Source organism: Aedes aegypti, chromosome 2, assembly GCF_002204515.2.
Source record: "Aedes aegypti strain LVP_AGWG chromosome 2, AaegL5.0 Primary Assembly, whole genome shotgun sequence".
NCBI classification, from domain to species: Eukaryota; Metazoa; Arthropoda; class Insecta; order Diptera; family Culicidae; genus Aedes; species Aedes aegypti.
Genome location: NC_035108.1, coordinates 472,751,705 through 472,772,823, shown reverse-complemented (window position 1 = coordinate 472,772,823; position 21,119 = coordinate 472,751,705). Strand labels below are relative to the sequence as shown.

General features: G+C 39.3%; 1 protein-coding gene across 9 annotated transcripts in view; it reads left to right on the top strand.

Annotated features, from left to right (window-relative positions):
• LOC5567344 (rap1 GTPase-activating protein 1) overlaps window positions 1-3,810 on the top strand; it is a 513,675-nt gene extending 509,865 nt beyond the window's left edge. For all 9 annotated transcript variants that reach the window (XM_021848361.1, XM_021848360.1, XM_021848362.1 and 6 more), the window contains one exon: window positions 1,285-3,810. In XM_021848361.1, coding sequence (XP_021704053.1) covers window positions 1,285-1,425 — 141 coding nt within the window. In that variant the 3' untranslated portion in view covers window positions 1,426-3,810. The remainder of the gene's footprint in view (window positions 1-1,284) is intronic.
• Window positions 3,811-21,119: the final 17,309 nt, after the last annotated feature.

Sequence of the window (21,119 nt, the reverse complement as noted above, 5' to 3'; positions counted from 1 at the left end):
TATGGAAGAATGTTCGAAAAAATCTAGTGGGAAGTATTCAGAGGTTCATTAGAAAGATTTTCGAAAGAATCCCATAAGGTTTTCAGAAAGAATCCTCCAAAGATATCCGGATGAATTCCATTTTATTTCAATTATATTATAAGGATATTGGCAAAATAATCACAGCCATTTTCACGATTAAAACGTCTTATCACAAGCATGAAACGAGCTCACCAGTTGGTAATCCATCCTCGACTGAAAAAATCGAATATCTCTTCACACTTGCACTACACAAACCGAATTCGACATTAAAAAAACGTTGCTTAGCAAGAATGCAAGAAAACGAATAAATCAACGCGATTGTTTGAGCTTCCAGGAAGCACTCTGTATGTACTAATTAGAATTTCGTATCATTTCAATTAAATTAGTTTTGTTGTCTACTCTTGGACACGTCAATATGTTGCTATATAAGTGGAGCTTCATTGAAACAATAAGAGAATTCAGATATTCGTCCGAAAATTCCTCTAACCTTCAGAAATTGCACTGCAGATTCCCCGACAAATCACTTGAATTATTTATGCATTATTCTAGAAATTTCTACAGGGGTTACTTCAGATTTTCTTTCAAAGATTTCTTCTGGAATCTCTTATAAAGTTTTTTGAAGGAATTCTGTCATTTGTTTCTTTAGTATTTCTCAAGTGAAATTCAAGGAGTTCTCGTTAAGTATACGTAGATTAATTTCGTGAAATTCATATAGGGATTCATCCTCCAGGAATGCAGTCAATAACTGACTGCTCTGAGAATTATATTAGAGATTCCTCCTGAAATTCTTCCAAGAGTTCTTTAAAAAAATAATGAAATGAAATAATGAATGAAATATTCAGCAGTTGTATATTTCTGAAATATCTGCTGAAAACCAGGATTACCTGCTGGGTTTCAGGGTGTTCTCCACAGCTTCCTCTAGGAAACATATATGCAATGTATTCGTTAAAAATGTCTCCAGAAATAGATAGAGAATCTCAAGTAGAACGAGATTCATACTCACTGATTTTGAAAACGCTGTACAATTGTTAGAGCTCGTAGTTTTCATAGTTATATTCAACTCAATACACGTGGATGGCATTATAGCATAGCATAGCATAGACTGACTGCACATGTCAATGGTTGCTACTCCGTGATTGATCGGAACTGGGTCAATACACATGGATGGCATTATCGTCCTTAAGTAGAATAATCTAAACTTTTCCATATTTCTCTTCAGTTATCAAAATTACCACTAACATTCCTCAATTCTTCCATTTGCAGACCTGCCAGCGTGACATCAAACGACTACGGGAGCGTGAACTTTCCCTGCAAGGTGACCTGGCCGCTGCCGGGAAGGAAATTCTTCGACTACGCGATCTACTGAAGGAATATATGCCGTCCGCCGCAGCTGAACCTCTCTAAATCCGTCTCCTCGAGTCGACCTCGAACGGATAATCCAAATCCTCCCACCACATCCTTTTTGCGGGCCATTATTGTCTTCACAATAGTGAGTATTTGGATGCGCACACACATACATACGAAACATACACACTTAAGCACACACGTGACACCATAGAGACGCATTCGTTCAAGATAGTAGGCGGTGGAGAAATGGAAGCAGCATTGTCTCTGCTCTTATCAGCCGGCTTTCTTCCAACTACAATCGTCTAACATCAGCTTAGCACACAAAATCGTCGTCTCGTTTTTATAATCGTCGCCTTCGTCGTCGCCATCATTGGTGCTGGTTATCGTCGTTTGTCGTTATGGTCGTCATCTCGTCTGTGCTGCTTCCGAGTGCAAACATACGTATTTTGTTTCCTATAGTGTTATCCTGGAATAAGGATTCTCGAAAATCTCTTTCCCTCCTCATTAGAGAAGAAACAATTAAGTTTTAATATATTTTTTTCTTTCAAACTAATATATGAGTGAAGAGAGAGAGAGAGCAATCAACGTTTACGAGTGTTTTCTGTAAAAAGATCTTTTTTTAATTTATTTTAAACTTCGTAATCTCTTCTGATATAAAAAAAACCTAGCGCGGTAAGTTTTGTTGCCTTTCGCTTTCTAATTGTAGCACGTTTTGGTAGGTTTATTCTTGTTGAAACAACATCGAAGCAGCCGACTTTTTCACTTTTGCACTTTGATCTAGTTCTCTCTGCTTTCCGTCGTTGACCATGGGTACGGGTGAGCAGTATTGATCAACCAATGTTTGCTGCGATTGCTCTTTATTGTGATTGAAATTTTAGCGGCTTTGCTCTCTGTTGCTTTCCAATTCAATGTCAATGAACGAAATATGTAAATAATTGTTTTAGCTTGACGCTTCATCTTCGTGTTGACTTTGCAAAAACTATATGCAAGTTTCTTCTAGAAATGGAAACTTTTGCTGTAAATGTCAATTATTATGGAAATATTCAAAAATAAATCAATGATGCGATATTTGAGCAGGATTTTTGATCAAATATCCTTGTATGTATTAAGCGTATTCCATTGAGAGATATTTTAACACGACGTTATTCACATCTTTGTTCAGTTTTAGGTAAAAAGCATTACAATTTTAATAAGTTTATAGAAACCAACGAGTAGAATGGGCTATTAGAGTGCATGTGTCTCTCTCTTTCTCTCGAAGCGAATGACTTTTGCTTTTGAGAGATTGCTAACCAAGAAAACCAAAAATATGATGTTGAGAAACAATCCGATAAGCTACCAGATGTTTTAAGAACTTAGATACCCATAGATTTTAGTGAAACAAAGACAAATCTAAGCGCAGAGATAATACACAAACGAGTGAAAATGTACGTGCAATACACAGTTGTAATTGATCATCAAATCAGACAAAATGGAAATCACTCACGGAATCCTATATGAACCTTAAATACAGACAGAGACTTTCAAGCCTTATGATAAAATTGAATTTCTAGGTGAAACTAATTTCAAAATTAAGACTATCTCTTGTTTTTAGATCAAACATTTATCTTGAGAAAAATGGTAACTTTGTACGAAAAATACTGCCTTCTACTTACATATAATGCATACTGCATGAAGCTGTCTCCAAAGCAAGCTCATAAGAAATAATGAAAAGTTACACGAGTACTGTCAGATGCAACATTTAAAGAATTGATACCAAAGTTAACAACATTCCCAAAAATCTACAAAAGCACACTTCACACTGAAAACTGAAATCGACCATCCTATGTCCCATGAACAAGAATAATCGAAAACACGGTCCACTTCTGCTTTTTGACCGAAGTAGACTCTGTAAAACAGGAAATCTGTCATATCAACAATGCTAAATCAGCAATAAACGAATCAGTCAGTTAATAAGATGACCAAAAATCACATAAAACCAGTAGATTTTGCACTTCAACAATACCTACAAAACATAGATACAAAATGCCGTAAAACAAATGTAATAATCAAATTGATGTCTCTGCAAGTAAAGCAAGCAGCATATTTTAGCAGCATAAAACGAAAAAGAAAAATGCAAACTTTGTCCAGTGTTACAACTATACTAAATAGGAAAGCTGCTACAGTATAGCGAGAGACAAGTCACAACCAAAAAAGAAAAAAATGGGACGTGAATAGGTTGATACGGTCATCATCATCACATAGGAAAACAGGAAATGGTAGAACTGGTGAATACCCCGAGTGTGTCGAATATACTTTTGAAGTAGGAGTAACTAAGAAACGGACTAAAAAAAACCTAGTGGAGAATATCGATACTACACTTGAATGTGAAACTCTATTTGGAACATATTAGAAAGAGGAAGAAGAAGAATAGACTCTATATATTTTAAACATATACTAGAAAAATAAGCAACGGTGGTTGGATGCTTTTGGGAAGTAGATGAAAGAAAGCCATTTTTCGATAACGAGCTTAACGATGCTTTTCAGGACAGTATGGTCTTGAAATCAGATTTATAAAGATGCAAAACATGTATTCTGCTAGGTAGTCAAATATTCCTGCGTTCTTCAGCCAAAAACTTTATTCTGATCGCAGCAGGCTCTGTGCGCTGGTGCGTGTATTTCTAAACGACCTGTCACGTCTCGATTTCGTGTTTTTAGGACGTTCCCCATAATGGACGTTTGGCATTATGAAAATTATTTGCATTCTTTTACCCGTATAAGCCTGAGTGAAAGCAAAAATACTAAAATCTTCACGGCTTAGCGAATTCTTAGCGAATTCAAATGATTTTTTGTCAGTTTACTGGCCCACATATCTAGTTTCTAGAAGTGGCCAGAGGAACTCTGAAATATTCCTGTGGCCGGAGTTATTCCGGTGGGTCACTGGGTCAAGTCGGGTAAAAAAAGGGCTATTTTTGGGGCATGCCAAGTAAATCATTAAGATCTGATATTCAACAATATAAATGAAGAGTTATGCACCATTTAAAATATACCGGATGTGGCCATTCGGACGTAACGCCCGGAAGAACCGGCTATAGATTTGTTGAATACTGAACCGTTGCAATTCTCGAAAAATAGGAATCAAACATAATTGTGCACTAAAATGCGTTCCCATAAGCTTGGCACAAATGTTCACAAATTAGTCATTTTATCGTAAGTTTGAGGCGTCCCGGGACCCGAAATTGATCATTTGTAGGATCAACCAAATGCAAAACTCATAGTTATCCAATTAAATCGTTTCTCAAAAGGTTTACATTGATGCAATTAACGATCAACGCTCCGTCATCGTAATCATCGTCATTATCGAAACTTGAAAAGCAGTTTTTCTGTTCAAAACTAAAAATTATTCGCTTAAAATGTGTCACAGTGAACATGCTGTTCATTCGGTAGGAGAGCAGAATACAGTGAACACAGTTTCCTGTAAATTTTCTAGATTACGAAAGAAAAAACTGTTTTTGAAAATTCCGAAATTGATGACGGATCCTGCCTCCTTAAAATTTGTCTACCTCCAGGGGCACAAACGCATAGTATTCTTTTCACCCGGCCTTACCCAGTGACCCTCTGAAATAACTCTGGCTACAGGAATATTTCCGCGTTTCTCTGTCCACTTCTGGAAACTAGATATGTGTGCCAGTATACTGACAAAAAATAATTTGAATCCATTAAGAATTCGCTGAGCGCTGAGGGTTTTAGAATTTTTGCTTTCACTCAGGCCTATACGGGTTAAAATGCTACCTGTTCTTGTATAAACTGTTTTGTTCTGAGTATGCCAAAAATCTCTATTCAAAATGAGTCGTCTTTAAAAGAAACTTGTCATTCGACCTCAACAATCACAGAGTAAGAAATCGAAACTGGCTATTCAATCTGTGAATACAGACTTTTAACAATTCGGCAATACTTCTGGATATTTTCTGATGCGTCAATTGGTTGGATAGAGTCGGATTTTATAACAAATATAGAGTAAGGTGGGGCAAAAGTTCGACCTTAGTGGTATAATCAATGTTTCCAGGAAAATAATAGCAGATGAAACGAAACGAATACCATACAGCGAACCTTCAACATATTGGCTATAACTTTGCTGAACAAACTTGTGTCAAAATATTTACCTATTTTTAGTTATAACAGTTTCAAAATTGATTGTCTTAACGCTCAACGCTCCGTCATCGAAATCATCGTCATCATCCAAACTTCAAAAGCAGTTTTCTGGTTCAAAACTGAAAATTATTCGATGAAAATGTGTTCACTGTGTTACGGTTGGAGAATAGCATACAGTGAACACATTTTCGTGTAAATTTTCTTGATTTTGAACAAAAAAACTGCTTTTGAAAATTCCGAAATCAATGACGGATCCTGCCCCCTTAAACGAACTTTTGCCCCACCGGTGGGGCAAAAGTTCGAATCTAGTGTGGGGCAAAAGTTCGTTGGCTAAAACACAAAATATCAATAGTTTTATGCCAGGCATACCTTATACCAGCCGTAAACTTATGTTTGCCGAAAAATACACACTAAATTTTCATCAAAAAATGCCCAAAACAGGGTTAATTGTAATACACTCAAAAAATAGCAGTTTTTCGCAAAACTAAGTGAAAATGTAAAATTTTTATGACATTTTTCGTGCGATCAGGCAAATTTCGCTAAATTTGAAGATAATATGTCCATTTAAGGAAATTTGAAAAAATTTCCGTGGGTTTATACATGGGTCGAACTTTTGCCCTGCGGATTCGAACTTTTGCCCCGCTATGGGCCAAAAATTGATTCCAACTATTGATGGAAAAACTAATACACGTCGAAGCATCCTTATGATAGGCCTAGAAACGCCCTTACATAAAATATTGAAAAATATTTTATCTTCATTTGGTTCCATGCATCGAAAGTTTGACCAAATATTACAATATTTACGTCGAAAAACAACAAATAGCCATAACTTTTCCAAATCTCAATCGATTTTTATGATATTTGGAGTGAAAGTCTCTTACTTGAATAGCATTCGAACCACCATGACATTTCTAAGTTTTGATTTGATTTGAGCTAGAAATCTTAAAAAGAAACTCTTGCCCCACTCGAACTTTTACCCCACTTTACTCTATATATATATATATATAAAGTCAACTCTCACTTAGTCGATATTTCGTATCCCTATATCGAGTAGGGTGATGTGCTAGTATCCATCGTATTAAGCATTGATCAGTGAGAACTGCAATTTTCCCAGTATTGCAGTAAATGATGCTGATACAAACCGATGCCAAACAATTCTTTCTCAAAACGGCTTTAGCATTGTACAGTAACATTTTGATAAATCTTGATCTATTTTTGTAAATAATGCAAATAAAATGCATCTTACCGTATTCTCAATCCGTCGTATCGTTTTCAACTCCGTCGCAATCAGTTTCCAGATTCGTCTCACAACTTACGGCTCACTGTGTGTATTGAGTGGTTAAAACACAGCATATCAACGCTTTAATAAAATGTTTCACTAGAATATATAGATCTACGGACATCTCCCCATTCCTTCATCATGATAGTACTAATACTAATTTCCTTTGAAATTAATTGTTCGTAATCAAAATTCAGCCCAAACATATGAACACAATTCCTTTTGACCGTACAATTATGGCATTTGCTCACAGTACAGCGAAAACAATACAATCAAAGGAACCGTATTTTTACGTCGAGCTTCGCGCACACATTGATGCGCACAAGCTTTTTTTTTCTCAGTACGACGGATTGAACTTTGTTTACATTCTCAATTATACGCGGCGGTTGAGGAAATTTCGTAAAATTTGGTGATTTATTGAAGTTTTTCGGCGTGTGATTGGAATGAAATCCTTCAGTGATGAAGTACGAAGGTTTTCCATAGTGAAAATAAGTGCCCGGCGAAGTAAGTAACCCACGGGGGCGGGAAGAAACTTGTGTTGGAAAGTGGTGTGGCGATCGCTAAGCATTTCTCTCAAATCGTGTTCGTCCATGCGATTTCGGTGAAAAAGTGCAAAGTGGATAATTGAACTGAAGTTATTTACCGAAATACAGTAGTTTTATTGCATTTTTGGTGTACAAGTGTACAAACCATAACAGATTTCACAAAATTACACTTGGATAATGGATCTATGTTGCAGGTAAGTTTCAATATCCGCCGTGGTGGAACATTTAAAGTTTGATACGACGAATTGTAGCGCTTACGACGAAGTAGAACAAAACCCTAAGATAACTTTGATGGTCCTTTAGATCGCATGAATCGGTTTTGTTTTCTGTAACTTGAAACCTTCCTAACTCGATGGTCCCTTTCATGTCTAGTTATGAATAGGTGACTGTTTTTTTTTTTTGTTTTTTTTGTTTTTTACAAGGGGGAAATCTGCAAACAGATCCCCTGAGAAGATAACTCAGGGAATGCGGGGATGACGCACCAACGACGACCCGCTAAAACCAGCCTATGCACTGTGCATGAGCAATTCATTTAGAATTGCTCAAGTGGTGAACAGTGCATCGACATGACCCTTGGACTCAGACCCTCATCTCCCCGGAACCACCTTACGGTATTTCTTCGGGAAGGGACCAGTGCATATAGCACAACACGTGTAGCAGAAGTAGCCTAGGCAAACTGCTTCTCCTAGCCGACTAAAACAATGTTACAAGTGTTGGAGAGCAGGTACATCACACACCCTGTTGTGGAGATGTCTTTGGGTAAAAATTGTAGAGGTAGTATTTAAGTGAATGAATTGTAGATATCTTTACCCAGACATGAAATAAAAGAGAAGAGCTGGCTGGTAGCGATATCAGTCAGTTAGCTGCCCAGTTGAAGGAGACATCTACTGTATTGTATTTCTTTATGATTTGCAATCGGATGTGGACGGGCTAGCCTCGCTAGGATCTGCGTGGTCTTAGCGGACTAGCCTTTCAACAGGTTATGGGCCCAGAAACGCCTGGACAACGCTGAGGCAGCTTCAATGAGGGACCACGAGGAAGCACCTGGACGAGGAGACATGGCCTAGACGAGGAGGCAGAATCTCGGTGAGGAGGTAGAGCCTGGACGGAAGGTTGAGTCTGGACGGGAGGTGGCTTGGACGAGGTGCCCAAGAGTTGGAGGCCAAGATGCTGAGGACGAGGCTGAAGGTGCGGATGCTGGCTGATCGGACGACGAGCATGAAACAGCGGGAGGAACTCGGAAGTCAAGAGGAGCTCGGAGGACGGCGTGGTTGATCAAGTGGACGATGGTACAGCTGGCCAGGAGGAGTTCGGTAGCTGGAGCTCAGTGCCAGGAGGAGCTTAGTGGACAAGAGAGCTCGGTGGCAGATGGCGGTTTGAAGGTTGTGTGATGAGGAGGAGTGTTGGAGAGCAGGTACATCACACACCCTGTTGTGGAGATGTCTTTGGGTAAAAATTGTAGAGGTAGTATTTAAGTGAATGAATTGTAGATATCTTTACCCAGACATGAAATAAAAGAGAGGAGCTGGCTGGTAGCGATATCAGTCAGTAGCCTGCGGTGTGGAGCGGGATAGCCTTGTTGTTGTTTCGTAGTTTTATTTCAACAACAAGGGACCAGCCTCGGCAGGGCTAATCCTCTGCAACCAACTCTTGGTCGGCGCGCCATAGACGCTGCAATTCTAACATAATGTGAGTGACAGCCGTAGTTACTGCATTCCAGCACTCGGCATCCGCACACATTCTCTCTATAATATTGTCGGGGGACGTGTCCCCTCCGCATGTAGTGAGCATGCGACCTCTCACAACAATGAAACGGGGGCAATCGAACACGACATGCTCCGCTGTTTCCTCTACACCAGCACAATTGGGGCACGCAGGAGATTCTGAGTGCCCGAACCTATGCAGGTACTGTCTATAGCAACCATGTCCTGACAGAAACTGCGTCAGGTGGAAGTTCACTTCCCCATGGCTTCTACCATACCAATCTGACACATTTGGTATTAGTCGATGGGTCCATCTACCCTTAGTGGAGTTATCCCATTCCTGCTGCCAGCTTCTGAGCGTTTCCTCTTTACACGTGTCGCGGACTCCTCTGGTACCCCTTTGGTTGAAGCATTGAACATCTTCCTTGATGATGAGCCCGATGGGCGTCATCCCGGCTATGATGCACACGGCCTCTTTAGATACCGTCCGGTATGCACTTGCTACTCTTAAGCACATTATCCTGTACGTGCTTTCCAACCGCTTTAGGTTTCTGTTCGTTCTAAGCGCTTTTGACCAGATTGGTCCTCCATACCTTAGTATGGATAGCGCCACGCTTGCCAGCAGCTTGCGTTTGCTGGCAATTACAGCAGAGCTGTTAGACATCATCCTCGAAAGCGCCGCTATAGCCGTAGATGCCCTTTTACAGGCATATTCAACGTGGCTAGCGAAGCTCAGCTTGTCATCGATCATTACCCCAAGATGCCTAAGGGATCGCTTGGACTCTATGGTGCAATCACCTACCGAGATAAGCGCCCGTTGCTCGGACTTGCGGTTGTTGACCACCACCACCTCAGTCTTGTGACGGGCCAGTCCTAGTTTCCTAGACTTCATCCATTCCTCAACCAGGGAAATAGAGTGCGCTGCTGTCAACTCTACTTCCTCCATCGATTCACCATAGACCACTAGGGTGATATCGTCGGCGAAGCCAACAATCTTAACACCCGTCGGAAGGGGCAGCCTCAGTACGTCATCGTACATCGCATTCCATAACAGCGGGCCCAGGATTGAACCTTGAGGTACTCCCGCGGTAATTCGAACGCTTTTCTGCCCCTCCTCTGTGTCATACAGTAGAATCCTACCATCAAAATAGCTTTCTAGAAGCTTACACAACTGCACCGGTACCTTGAGGCGGTGAAGCGCGTGTGCTATTGCTTCCCAGCTTGCGCTGTTGAACGCATTCTTCACATCCAGAGTGACAACCGCGCAGTAACGGATGCCGCTCCTTTTATGCTCGATTGCCACCTCAGCTGTTTGAACGACCGACTGGATGGCGTCCAGAGTAGATTTACCTTTTCTGAATCCAAACTGGTTGTTGGACAGGCCGTCCGCACTCTCCGTATACGGTACTAGTCTGTTGAGAATCAACCTCTCCAATAACTTGCCCGTCGTATCTAGTAGACAGATAGGTCTATACGCCGACGGGTCACCTGGTGGTTTCCCCGCCTTTGGTAGTAGCACCAATTTCTGTCGCTTTCATACATCCGGGAAGATTCCTTGATCAATGCAGCGTTGCATCGTGGTTCTGAACATGTCCGGATCCGTGTTCACTGCCGCTTTTAAGGCAACATTCGGGATACCATCGGGTCCCGGTGCCTTGTTTGACGCGAATGATTTCACGACTTCTGCCAGCTCTTCGTTCGTCACTCTCGCCATTTCTTCTCCTTCATCTGCCGCATACGGCGCTGGGGGCCATGGGCTTATGGGATGGTGCGGGAAGAGTACATCGATTATCGATCGCAGCAACTCGGGCGATTTCTCTTGGGGCGCTATGGCTCCTTTGGTCTTAGCCATTACCACTCTGTAGGCGGCACCCCATGGACTAGAATTGGCACTCTAGCATAGACTTTCAAAGCATGCCCGTTTTCGACTCTTGATTTCCTTTTTGAGAGCCAACTTTGCCTCTCTGAATGCTGCACCGCGTTCCTCTCTTTGTGCTTCTGTGCGTGCGCGTTGCATTCTTCGTCTAGCCCGAAGGCAGATTGCTCGAAGATTTGCAATTGATTCGCACCACCAATACACTGGCGGCCTGTTCTCTCTAGGAGGGGCTTTTCTCGGCATGGAAGCATCACACGCTCGTGATATCATAGCAACTAGCTCTTCACCGTTTAGGTCCAGAGTGTTTCGTTCGCGCCTCAGGGCTTCAGTGAATACTTCGCCGTCGAAGCGCGCTGTTTTCCATCCTCGGGCTTGGGTCGAGTTACATAGGTGACTGTATATATATATATAAATGCATAAGCATAGCATAGGCATTGATGACCGTACAATTCGTAGTTGCTATTCAGTGATTGACCAGAATAATCGAAGTTGCACAAGGAACCAAGAGATGTAGCTTGGGAGTAGCTTCCCATCTTCAATGTACACTTTCGAGAACCCCAAACATTAAAAAGCCAATAACGGCGCCGGCCACGTCCTTACGGTCATCCGTGAAGGAAAGGAATGTTGGTGTGACATCCATTGTTACTAAAGACCGAGATCACCTCTGCATCTCCATGGTTGTCATAAGAAGGAATTTTGTTAGTGGGGAGGGATCATAGCAGCATGATCAGAATTCACCTTGGTAAGTGATGTGATTCATGCAACCCTAAGCCCTAAGAAATCTTAAACTTGTTAAATTTGCAATATGGTTAAATATACTACTCACTACTAAAATGTTTATTCTAAAAAGGGATATGAAAATTGAATGATGTAGAATGAGCATAGTTTTAGTTGTTAATTACAAAGTATTGAGATAGGTCTTCTGCCGAGAATCGATAAGTGCTGCATGAGAACATTTAATATTTTGAACGTGATAGACAATTAAAAGCTAGAAAAATTGATCTATCTCGAAATTTAATCAAGACACCCAATATTGGAAATCCTAGTTCCGTTCACCACCATTTAAAATAGTGTAAAGCATTATTTAGTAGTCGACGAAAAACTTTGTCTAATTCTCTACCAAGCTACGATATTCTTGCCTATGAAGTTCAATGGCATCCAACGCTTGAAGGAACATGAATACAATTCTTGTTAGACTTAACATATATTCTACAAAATCAATTAAAACTGTTAGTCATTTGATTTATTGATCGTAATTGGGATATTCTGATTGAAATTGCATAGTTCATATCCGCGCGAAACTATAACCAATGCTATTATGAATACCACTTCACCACAGTTGTCACTCCACTGAGTTCATTTTCAATCACTGAAACGTATGAGGTTTTTAATGTTAAAGTACGAGAGTCTATGCCGACACTTAAAGTGCCGAATTATTTATATTTTGTTAAATCAATTTATTTAAGAAAAATTCCCACCGTTGTCATGATAAAAATACGCTTCATAATATATTGTACATTCAAAATAAAAACATGAAACGAGCTCACCAAATTGATCATCTATCCTTGATTGAGAAGCTGTAGCTACTTTTTATCAGCATGCTCATTTCACAAAAGCAAAATATTACTCAGGCGACGCGAGAAACTGAACTCAATTGCACTGAGAACGCGTGCAAACTAAAACGAGAAAAAAAAAACTTCGGCGACGCGACGTTGCGAAAAAAAAAACGATTATTCGAATGAAGATGTGTTGGAGTAAATCGGTAACGCAGTGTGCTGATGACCTCCTTGGAGACCGATGGTCTCCCTAGCAACCGAAGTTTTCTTTAATAAACAACGGTGCAGTTTTTTTCATTACTGTTCAAGTCTCCACTCAAGCTAGTTAAATAAAATTCCTTTCTACTCTTAAAACTTTGTTCCGGTTATTATCAAGAGGTTATGGGCGACTCACGCAAGGATTCGGTCCACGGGATCCCGCTATTCTCGGGCACCGGTTTCGATAACTGGCGTTTTCGAGTGGAGAAATATTTGAAGTCCGTGAAGCTTTTGGATGTACTCAAGAACGATCCTCCGGCGGAAGTGGCCGAGCTCACGAAATTCCAGGAAGATGACGGTAAGGCGGCGTACCTGCTGATCTCATTCATCCATGACGATCTGCTGGATCTGGTGCGGGACAAGGAGACGTCCAAGGAGATTTGGAATAGCCTTGAAACCGTCTACGCTAAGAAGTCCGTCTCATCGCAAACGTTCGTCAGGAAGCAACTTGCGAAGCTGCGGATGTTGGAAGCTGGTTGGAGCGAAGCTTGAAGAAAACGATATTGTGTCCCAGCTGTTTGCTACCCTTCCCGAGTCGTTCAATCCGTTAGTAACGGCGTTGGAAAATCTAGGCGAGGTAAATCTCAAGCTGGATGTTGTTCGCGAGCGACTTCTTGCCGAGGAGCTCAAGAAAACCGACCGGGCGGATTCTTACCAAGAAAATGCTGCAGCATTTCAAGGATCGAAGCAAAAGCCTGGTAAGTTCACCGGAAAGTGCAATCGCTGCCAGAAGAAGGGACACAAGGCCAAGGACTGTCGTGTGAAATTAAAGACGGATAGGCAATATGAAGCTAACGCTGTTTCTGGAGGTAAGGCGGTGGCTTTCATGACCGGAAGATGTTCCCAAACGCAAGATAAGAAAGTGGTTTCCTTCAAGCTGGATTCCGGAGCATCAGATCACATTGTAAACGTGAAGCATTGTTTCGCCGACCTCACGAAGCTGAAGCAACCTGTCGTCATTAACGTGGCGAAGGACGATCAATCCCTGATTTCCTGGCACCGAGGCATGATCGAAGGCGTCAACAGGGAAGGTAACTACCATCAGTGCACCAGATTCCGCTCATTTAAGGGAAGTTATGTGTTCAAATGTTTATTATAAAATAACTATTGTGTCGATCAATACTATTTTTATATCACAGTGTAGCTCCAAGTATAGGTAATCAGCGGCAAAATAAAAAGAATTTGAAAAACTTTCATAAAAAAATATTTAATAACAATAACAAATGCTTCTAAGTGTTCCTATTTCCGCTCACGTTAAACAGATTTCGTGACGAACTTTCTAAAATATGCATAATTTCGAATTGTGTTATTTATGCTGATATTTTCTGTGGTCAAACCATATCTACTACTGTAATAAAAAAGGCTATATACTAAAATCGACATTTCTTTAAAATGTTGTTCAATTTTTCGTATGAGCGGTTATTGGAACACACACAAATTCCTAGTGGCCCAATAACCGCTCACGAGGTCTTATGTTTTCAATATAAAGAATTATTTTATCAAATGAAAATAATGTCAGACGACTTCATTTGAAAGTTGTTAATATTGCTAGAATATATCCGTGCGAAAAATGTTGATTTTTAACATGAAAAATCAATTTTTACTCTCGTGAGCGGAAATAGGGGCATGAGCGGATACTGGTACACTGATGGTATATCAGCCTGGATGATGTCCTTTTCGTACCTGATCTTGGAGCGAACCTGCTATCTGTAAAGAAGATGGCAAAAACGGATCTGGATGTCACATTCACAAAAAAGGAAGCAATCCTCAAGCACGGTCGTGATCTGATTGCGAGGTGTCCTATGCGGAAAGACTTCTACGAGCTCGATCTCCGCGTCAATACTGTGGCGGCCAACATGTGTGGAACTGTGAACGGTAATCTGTGGCATCGTCGACTGGCCCATTTGGGGAGCAAGAGCTTGCAGGCACTCGTCAAGCATGACATGGTAACAGGTATTTCTGAGGATCCAGTAGCATATCCCATCAAGAAGAAGTCCGAGGTGTTCCAGAAGTTCCGAGAGTATGAGGCCATGGCTAGTGCTGCTCTGGGGCATTCGATTTCGAAGTTGACTGTCGATCAAGGGCGTTGATCAAGTTGACTGTCGATCCAACGATCAACGGGATTTTTACGTTTCCAAGGGGATCCAAGTCGAGCCAACCGCAGCGTATATATATATCATCATCTACGTAGATGAAGACGATTTGCTCATCGCTAGCGATCGACTGGACCCTTTTTTTTTAATATCTTTATTAGTATCATTCCAAACATTACATTCATTTCTTATATCTAGGCAGGGCCGGATTTACAAATGTGGGGGCCCGGGGCTCAGTGTATTGTGGGGGCCCTTTCCCCAGAAAAACATTTTGATACTTTAGAATAGAATATATATTTTTAAAGTTCTTTGTAACAATTGATAACGTTCAAAATATGGCTTAAATCCCTTATGAACGTAAATCATTTTTAAATTTAAATTACGTAACTGATGTTCTCTTTAATATTTATATAGGGTGCAGAGCCACTTTGGCTGAATTGTATGAATCTTTGCAATAAGAAGCACTCCGATACGACGCATATTGTTGTCGAATATGAGCTCAGTGGCTTTCAAAAAATCCCATTGCCGAAGTGATTGAAAAGTGCCAAGAATAGGATCCGCCTCCTATCTTATTGGATTTTATATGTTCAACCTGTTAAATTCAATGTTTTTTGGGGCTTATTCGTTAACAACAAAATTCATCCGATGATTCCTTTTTTATTGGTCTATTCAAATTATGTTCATTCTATTCTTGTTTTAGTATTTATGTTGTTGAACATACAGATTTACTTAAGAGTTTTGCGAATTGACGTAGCGTTTTTTTAAGAGATTTGTTCAAAATGGTCTCTAAAGTCTTCTTTATTCTGATTGCAGTGAATCCTGATACAAAATTCTACAGGCTTCAGAAAAAAAATCAAGGACTTTAACGCGGCTGTTCAGCAGGTTCTCGAGAAAAATATTCAAGAAATCTTCTAGTGATTTGTCCAGAGATATCAACTGAAATACTTTCAGGGACTCATACAGGGATCTCTCTAGAAAAACTTCTAGAGATGCCTCTACCAATTCTCCCAGAAATTCTTCCAGTGATTTTACAAAGGATGCTTACAAGGTTGTCTCCAAAAAATACTTGAGCACTCCAACGTAACTATCTCTAGTAGGAGATTTCCTCAGGGATTACCTCGACTTTTTTTTTGAAGGCTATGTTAGGAGTTTCTCCAGATATTCTCTTCTAATACTTCAAACGAGTTCTACAGTTATTACTCTAGGAGATCTTACAAAGATTGCTTAGAGATATTCTGAACGTAGACCTTTGAGGATACTCTGAGGAAATAGATGGAAAAATCATCGCAAAAAATCCCGGAGTACCTAGGACTTCCTTGAAAAACACCTAAAATAATCTTTAGGGAAATTCCTGATGGAATCTCTAAGATAATTTCCACAGTTATCCTTGGAATATAGGTTATATTCTTGAGATATCCAAAATAAAATTCATGGAGAGATTCCACGGGAAATAAATCACTTAATGAACTTCTGGAGAAATCTTCTAAATAATCTCCGAATATATCTAAATTCTGACGAAATTCCTAGAGAAAATGATGAAGAATACATACTACGAGCAGCAAACAGCCCTGCAGTGTGATCGGTAACCATTTACAAAATAAATATTTTAATTTTCAAGTCCTATTACCTAATCTGCAGATATAAAAATTGCATTCGAACTCTTAAAATTCTTTGAGAAAGCTTTTTGAAAAGTCACGTTAGAAAATCGTTAGGAATAAAAGCAAAAGGATGGCTACTTATTTATCCAAATCGTTTCTGAATCTTTTTCAATTTTCTTGATTCTTGTGAAGACAACAAAATCCAATATGGTCCTAAAGCCCTGTCCCAATTTTAGTGCCAAACGCTTAAGTTTAGGCCAAAAACACATGTTTACTCAATTTTTTAGTTTTTTTCGTTGGTTTAAGTCTAAAAAACATTTTTTCATGTTGCTTTAGATTTTGTCACACCCCTTGGCTTAAACTTAAATTTTAGGTATATTTTGTTTTCCGTGTCCCTTTCGAAATGTCAGTTAGGAACAACCCCAGAGTTAAAATTAAAACTCATGTGGTGTTTTTGTCGACTAAGCGAACGTCAAACGTGATCAAAAGTGTCAAGGTTCATTTATGGACCCAATTTTTAAATTAAAGTTTAAACATGATATAGCCGTTATTTGAACGGGAAAAATTGCTAAAGTAGTTGCAGTAACATGCTCTTTCGTGTTGTTATATAAAAACAAGATTTCATTAAAAATTTTAGGACCCAATTCATAATGTTTTAATATTTTGTTTAAGTATTTCTATTTGACCATTATTCCGGATTTTTGAAATTAAATAATTGAATCTTTCAAATCATATGAAACGAATCAAAGAAGTACAGCCGACTCTCCACATCTCGATGTTCAACATCTCGATCAGGGTGTCGACTCAATTTTGAAAACAAAATTCCCTGACTTTCCCTGACCTTCCAGTCGTTTTCCAGAAAAATTCCAGATAACTGAATTGGTTAAATTGAAGTAGGCTTTGTACAAGAAGATACATATCCAAAGATTTGCATGATGTATAGTTTATGTTATAGGTCAAACGTACAAACTGAGGAAAAGTTCAACTTTACTCAAATATACCTGTCAGATAACATTCTAGAGCGCTTATTCTAGTTGATATGATAAAACTGAGCAATTGAGTATCTATTACTTTCCAAATTTGAAAATTCGTATGAACAAAGATGTACTCGGCTACTGAACTACCTCAGATATAATTTCACAAATTTCAGGCATAAACGACAATTTTGGACTCCTTTCTGCCTAAACATCATTATAATTTTTTTATATAATACACAACACTATTACGATCATCCACCATGCATTTTAGTGGAAGAAAGTTATGCTGAAATTTGGCCATTTTTTCCCAGGTAAAAAGCTAGCCATTGCCAAAGAACTTTCTTGAAGAATTGCTTCAAAGAGTTCCACATCGATGTCTAACAAATTCCTATCGAAATTCTTAAACATGTTTTTCCAGATATTTCTCCGTGAACTCTTTTAGGATTTTTCTCTAGAAGCTCCTAATCTCCATGATTCTTTACAAATTGTTAGAGAACTTCTTTCAGTCTTGAGTTTCTTCAAGAATAGCATTTGGAATTCGTAGAATTCAGGATTTTTCAGGAATCACATAGATTTTTTTCCAAAAATGTTTTCTTTTTTTTCTTAGGGTACTTTCAATAATTGTTAACAATGTTTCGTTACAGGTAATTTGTTTTAGTTATTTTTTTAGGATTCCGATATGAATTACGTAGGTTTTCTCCCCGAGGGATTTATCTAAATATTCTTAACTGAATGCATTAAAGGATTGAATAATGCGCTAATAATAAGTTTTCTGATGTTCCTCTTGAATTTGTCGTGCCTTCAGAAATGGTCCGAGGTACTCCTCTAACAACTTTTGTATGAGTATCTCCAAGTAATCTCACCAAACGCCAATAGATATCGAGCAGATTCTTTCATAGAACATTCCTGAAATTTCTGCTTTTCAATGATGTTTTGGATTCCTTGATGAAAATCAAGGATTTTCGAGAGGTATCCTAAGTATTTCTGGAGAATTTCCTGAGTATTGGGAAAAAACTCGGCATATCTTTAAGAAAGTTCCTGAAAAAATCAGGAAATATCCTGCCCATACCCTTATATCTGAAACATAGGCATTTTTGGACAAAATTTTTCATTTATTTTTTCATGCTTCAACAAAAAAATGTACCATCATCAGGAGCAAAATCAAGAGAACCAAACAGCGTTCAGAGCTGAAAAAATTATCGATTGAGCGCCACCAGCGAGTAACCAAAATCTTTTTTTTTAATAAATGATTGTTTGATTCACCAGATTTGTGCTCTTGAAATTTTGAGATACGGCTTTTATTCATCTTCACTTAAATACTAGAATCCTTATTGGTTTTTCTCTATAAATAGTTTCACCAGTTTCACTTGGATAGCTAACTTGTAAAGATTGACATGATTGGATGGAGTTAATTCCCTTTTTTTAGATTTTGAGCAAAATGCGCGAAACTAGGCAATGAGTTGGTCTAGGAAACTTTAGAACAAAATATGTTTAAAACAATCCACGCCAATTTCGAAGTAGTTGTTCGTAGAGAACTGTTAAAAAGCAAACAATTTTGAGTATAATACCTTGGACAGATAACCTGATACATATACCATGGTACAAGTCGTCAAGAAAATTATTCCAAGGCTATCCTGAATGAAGACAATTATCAGCATGGAACTCATTTCAAGATAATTTTACCATGGTACGTATACCACAAATGTGTCATAAGTATGTATAAATATATGCAATAAAGTACAGTTTACTCTAATAAGCATAATAGCATTTTCTCAATGGTAAACTGCTATTTTAAAAGATTAATTGCACATTTTTTCGATATTTCGAATTGATAGTGAACATCATGATTATTAACTTATTGCTGACTTTTAATGTTGTAGTATTGATATTTTTTCCCTAATTTCAAGTGAAATTCCCTGATTTTCCCTGACTTTCCAGGTCAAAAATAGAATTCCCTGACATTCCCTGACTTTCCAGGTTTTTCCAGGTAGTCGACACCCTGTCGATATCTCTCTCTATGTCAATGATTTTTTCAGTCCCTTCATTCTGCATGTATTTCCACTCTCCATGTCTCGATATTCTCCTTATCTCGATATCTTTATATCTAGATGTGATTTTCGTTCCCAATTTTCTCTCCGTTTGTCGATATGCCCATTATCAAAGGTTACTAGACTAGATTTTAGAGATTCAAAACAATTTGCGAAGACGAAATGACATCTGTTTGTTTTTAATTTTCCAGGTAAAGCTAAGTATGCTGTTCCGCTCAAGAAAAGTAAAAATTTCTGCTCAAGAAATGGTCAAGAATTTTCCTACAGTGAGCTCCATTTGAAATGACATTTCTTTTCAACTGCGTACTGCGATCAAAGAAAAATAGTTTTCTTGAGCATTTCTTGCAAGAAATTTCCCTCGCATCGAGATAGGCGATTACTTTTCTGTTAAAGTGCATACTACGCTTAACGGAGATCTAGTATTCGTTAAAAAATTGTTCTATGTCTTGATCTCTCCCTATCTCGATGGTCCTTTCGATATCTAGATGTGGAGAGGCGACTGTATGTACTATTGTATTAATTCTAATTTTTCGTAAAAGTTTAACTATACATATTTTCAAAATTTGTGGGGGCCCCTAAATTGTGGGGGCCCGGGGGCCATGGCCACCTCGGCCCCCCCCGTAAATGCGGCCCTGCAAACCAGCAATCCCGTCAAGACCCCGATGGAGAAAGGCTGCTTACTGCTCGTACGAGCTGCGAATCCTGTGTCGCATCCCTATCGCGTACTGCTGGGCAGTCTCATGTACACGATGCTGTGTGTCCGACCCGACATATGTTATGCGGTTGGAAACCTGGGTCGTTTCCAAGTTCAACCTGGTGAAGCCCATTGGCAAGCGCTGAAAAGAGTAGTCCGTTACATGCAGGGTACGAAGAAGCTGAAGCTCAAATACAAGTTGAACGACGACGCTGAGGCACTGGTTGGTTATGGGGACGCCGACTGGGCATCGGATGCTGAGGATAGAAAATCCGTTAGCGGCTACATCTTCAAGGTTTTTGGGAACACCGTGTCCTGGGCCAGCCGCAAGCAACAAACCGTTGCACTGTCGTCATGCGAAGCTGAGTATAATCATATTATCTGGTACAAGTTAGAAAAACGCCCCTACCGTCCAAGTTACAACTAGAAGGATGATCCTACATGTAGATTCTACTCAGTACTGAAACTTCGCTGAAGACAGTATTTACAGGGGATTTATTGTTCATTATTTTGGATCAGTATTTCCACATCGAGACGTTGCATTAAAAATAAAAACATAATTATAGCCCTGATTTTTTTACATTTTTCTTACCCTATAATGGTCGTAAAAAGAGGTTGGATGCGAGTCGACCCGTGACTTCTAAAATATACATGCCTACTACATTCGACAGCTACTGCAGACTAATCACACCCCAAATGCAACAACCAGAGTACGAAACTTATAAGATCCTATCAATTTGTTTGTTTCACTGTTCCTGAAGCAACACAGTTAGGATTGGTAAGTAATAAAAGCCCATATAGCCGTAGTAGTGAACGCGTAGCTATTCACCAAGACCATGGTTAGGGTCGAGGGTTGGACTCTTACCATGGTCCGCTCGTAGATCTTTTTAGTTTGGTAATTTTCTCGACTATCTAGGGCTATCATGGATTTGAATGTTAAAATGGGTCGAAAAAGACCTAAATTCCTTACTAAGAACTAAACGGATCTCTGTGAGC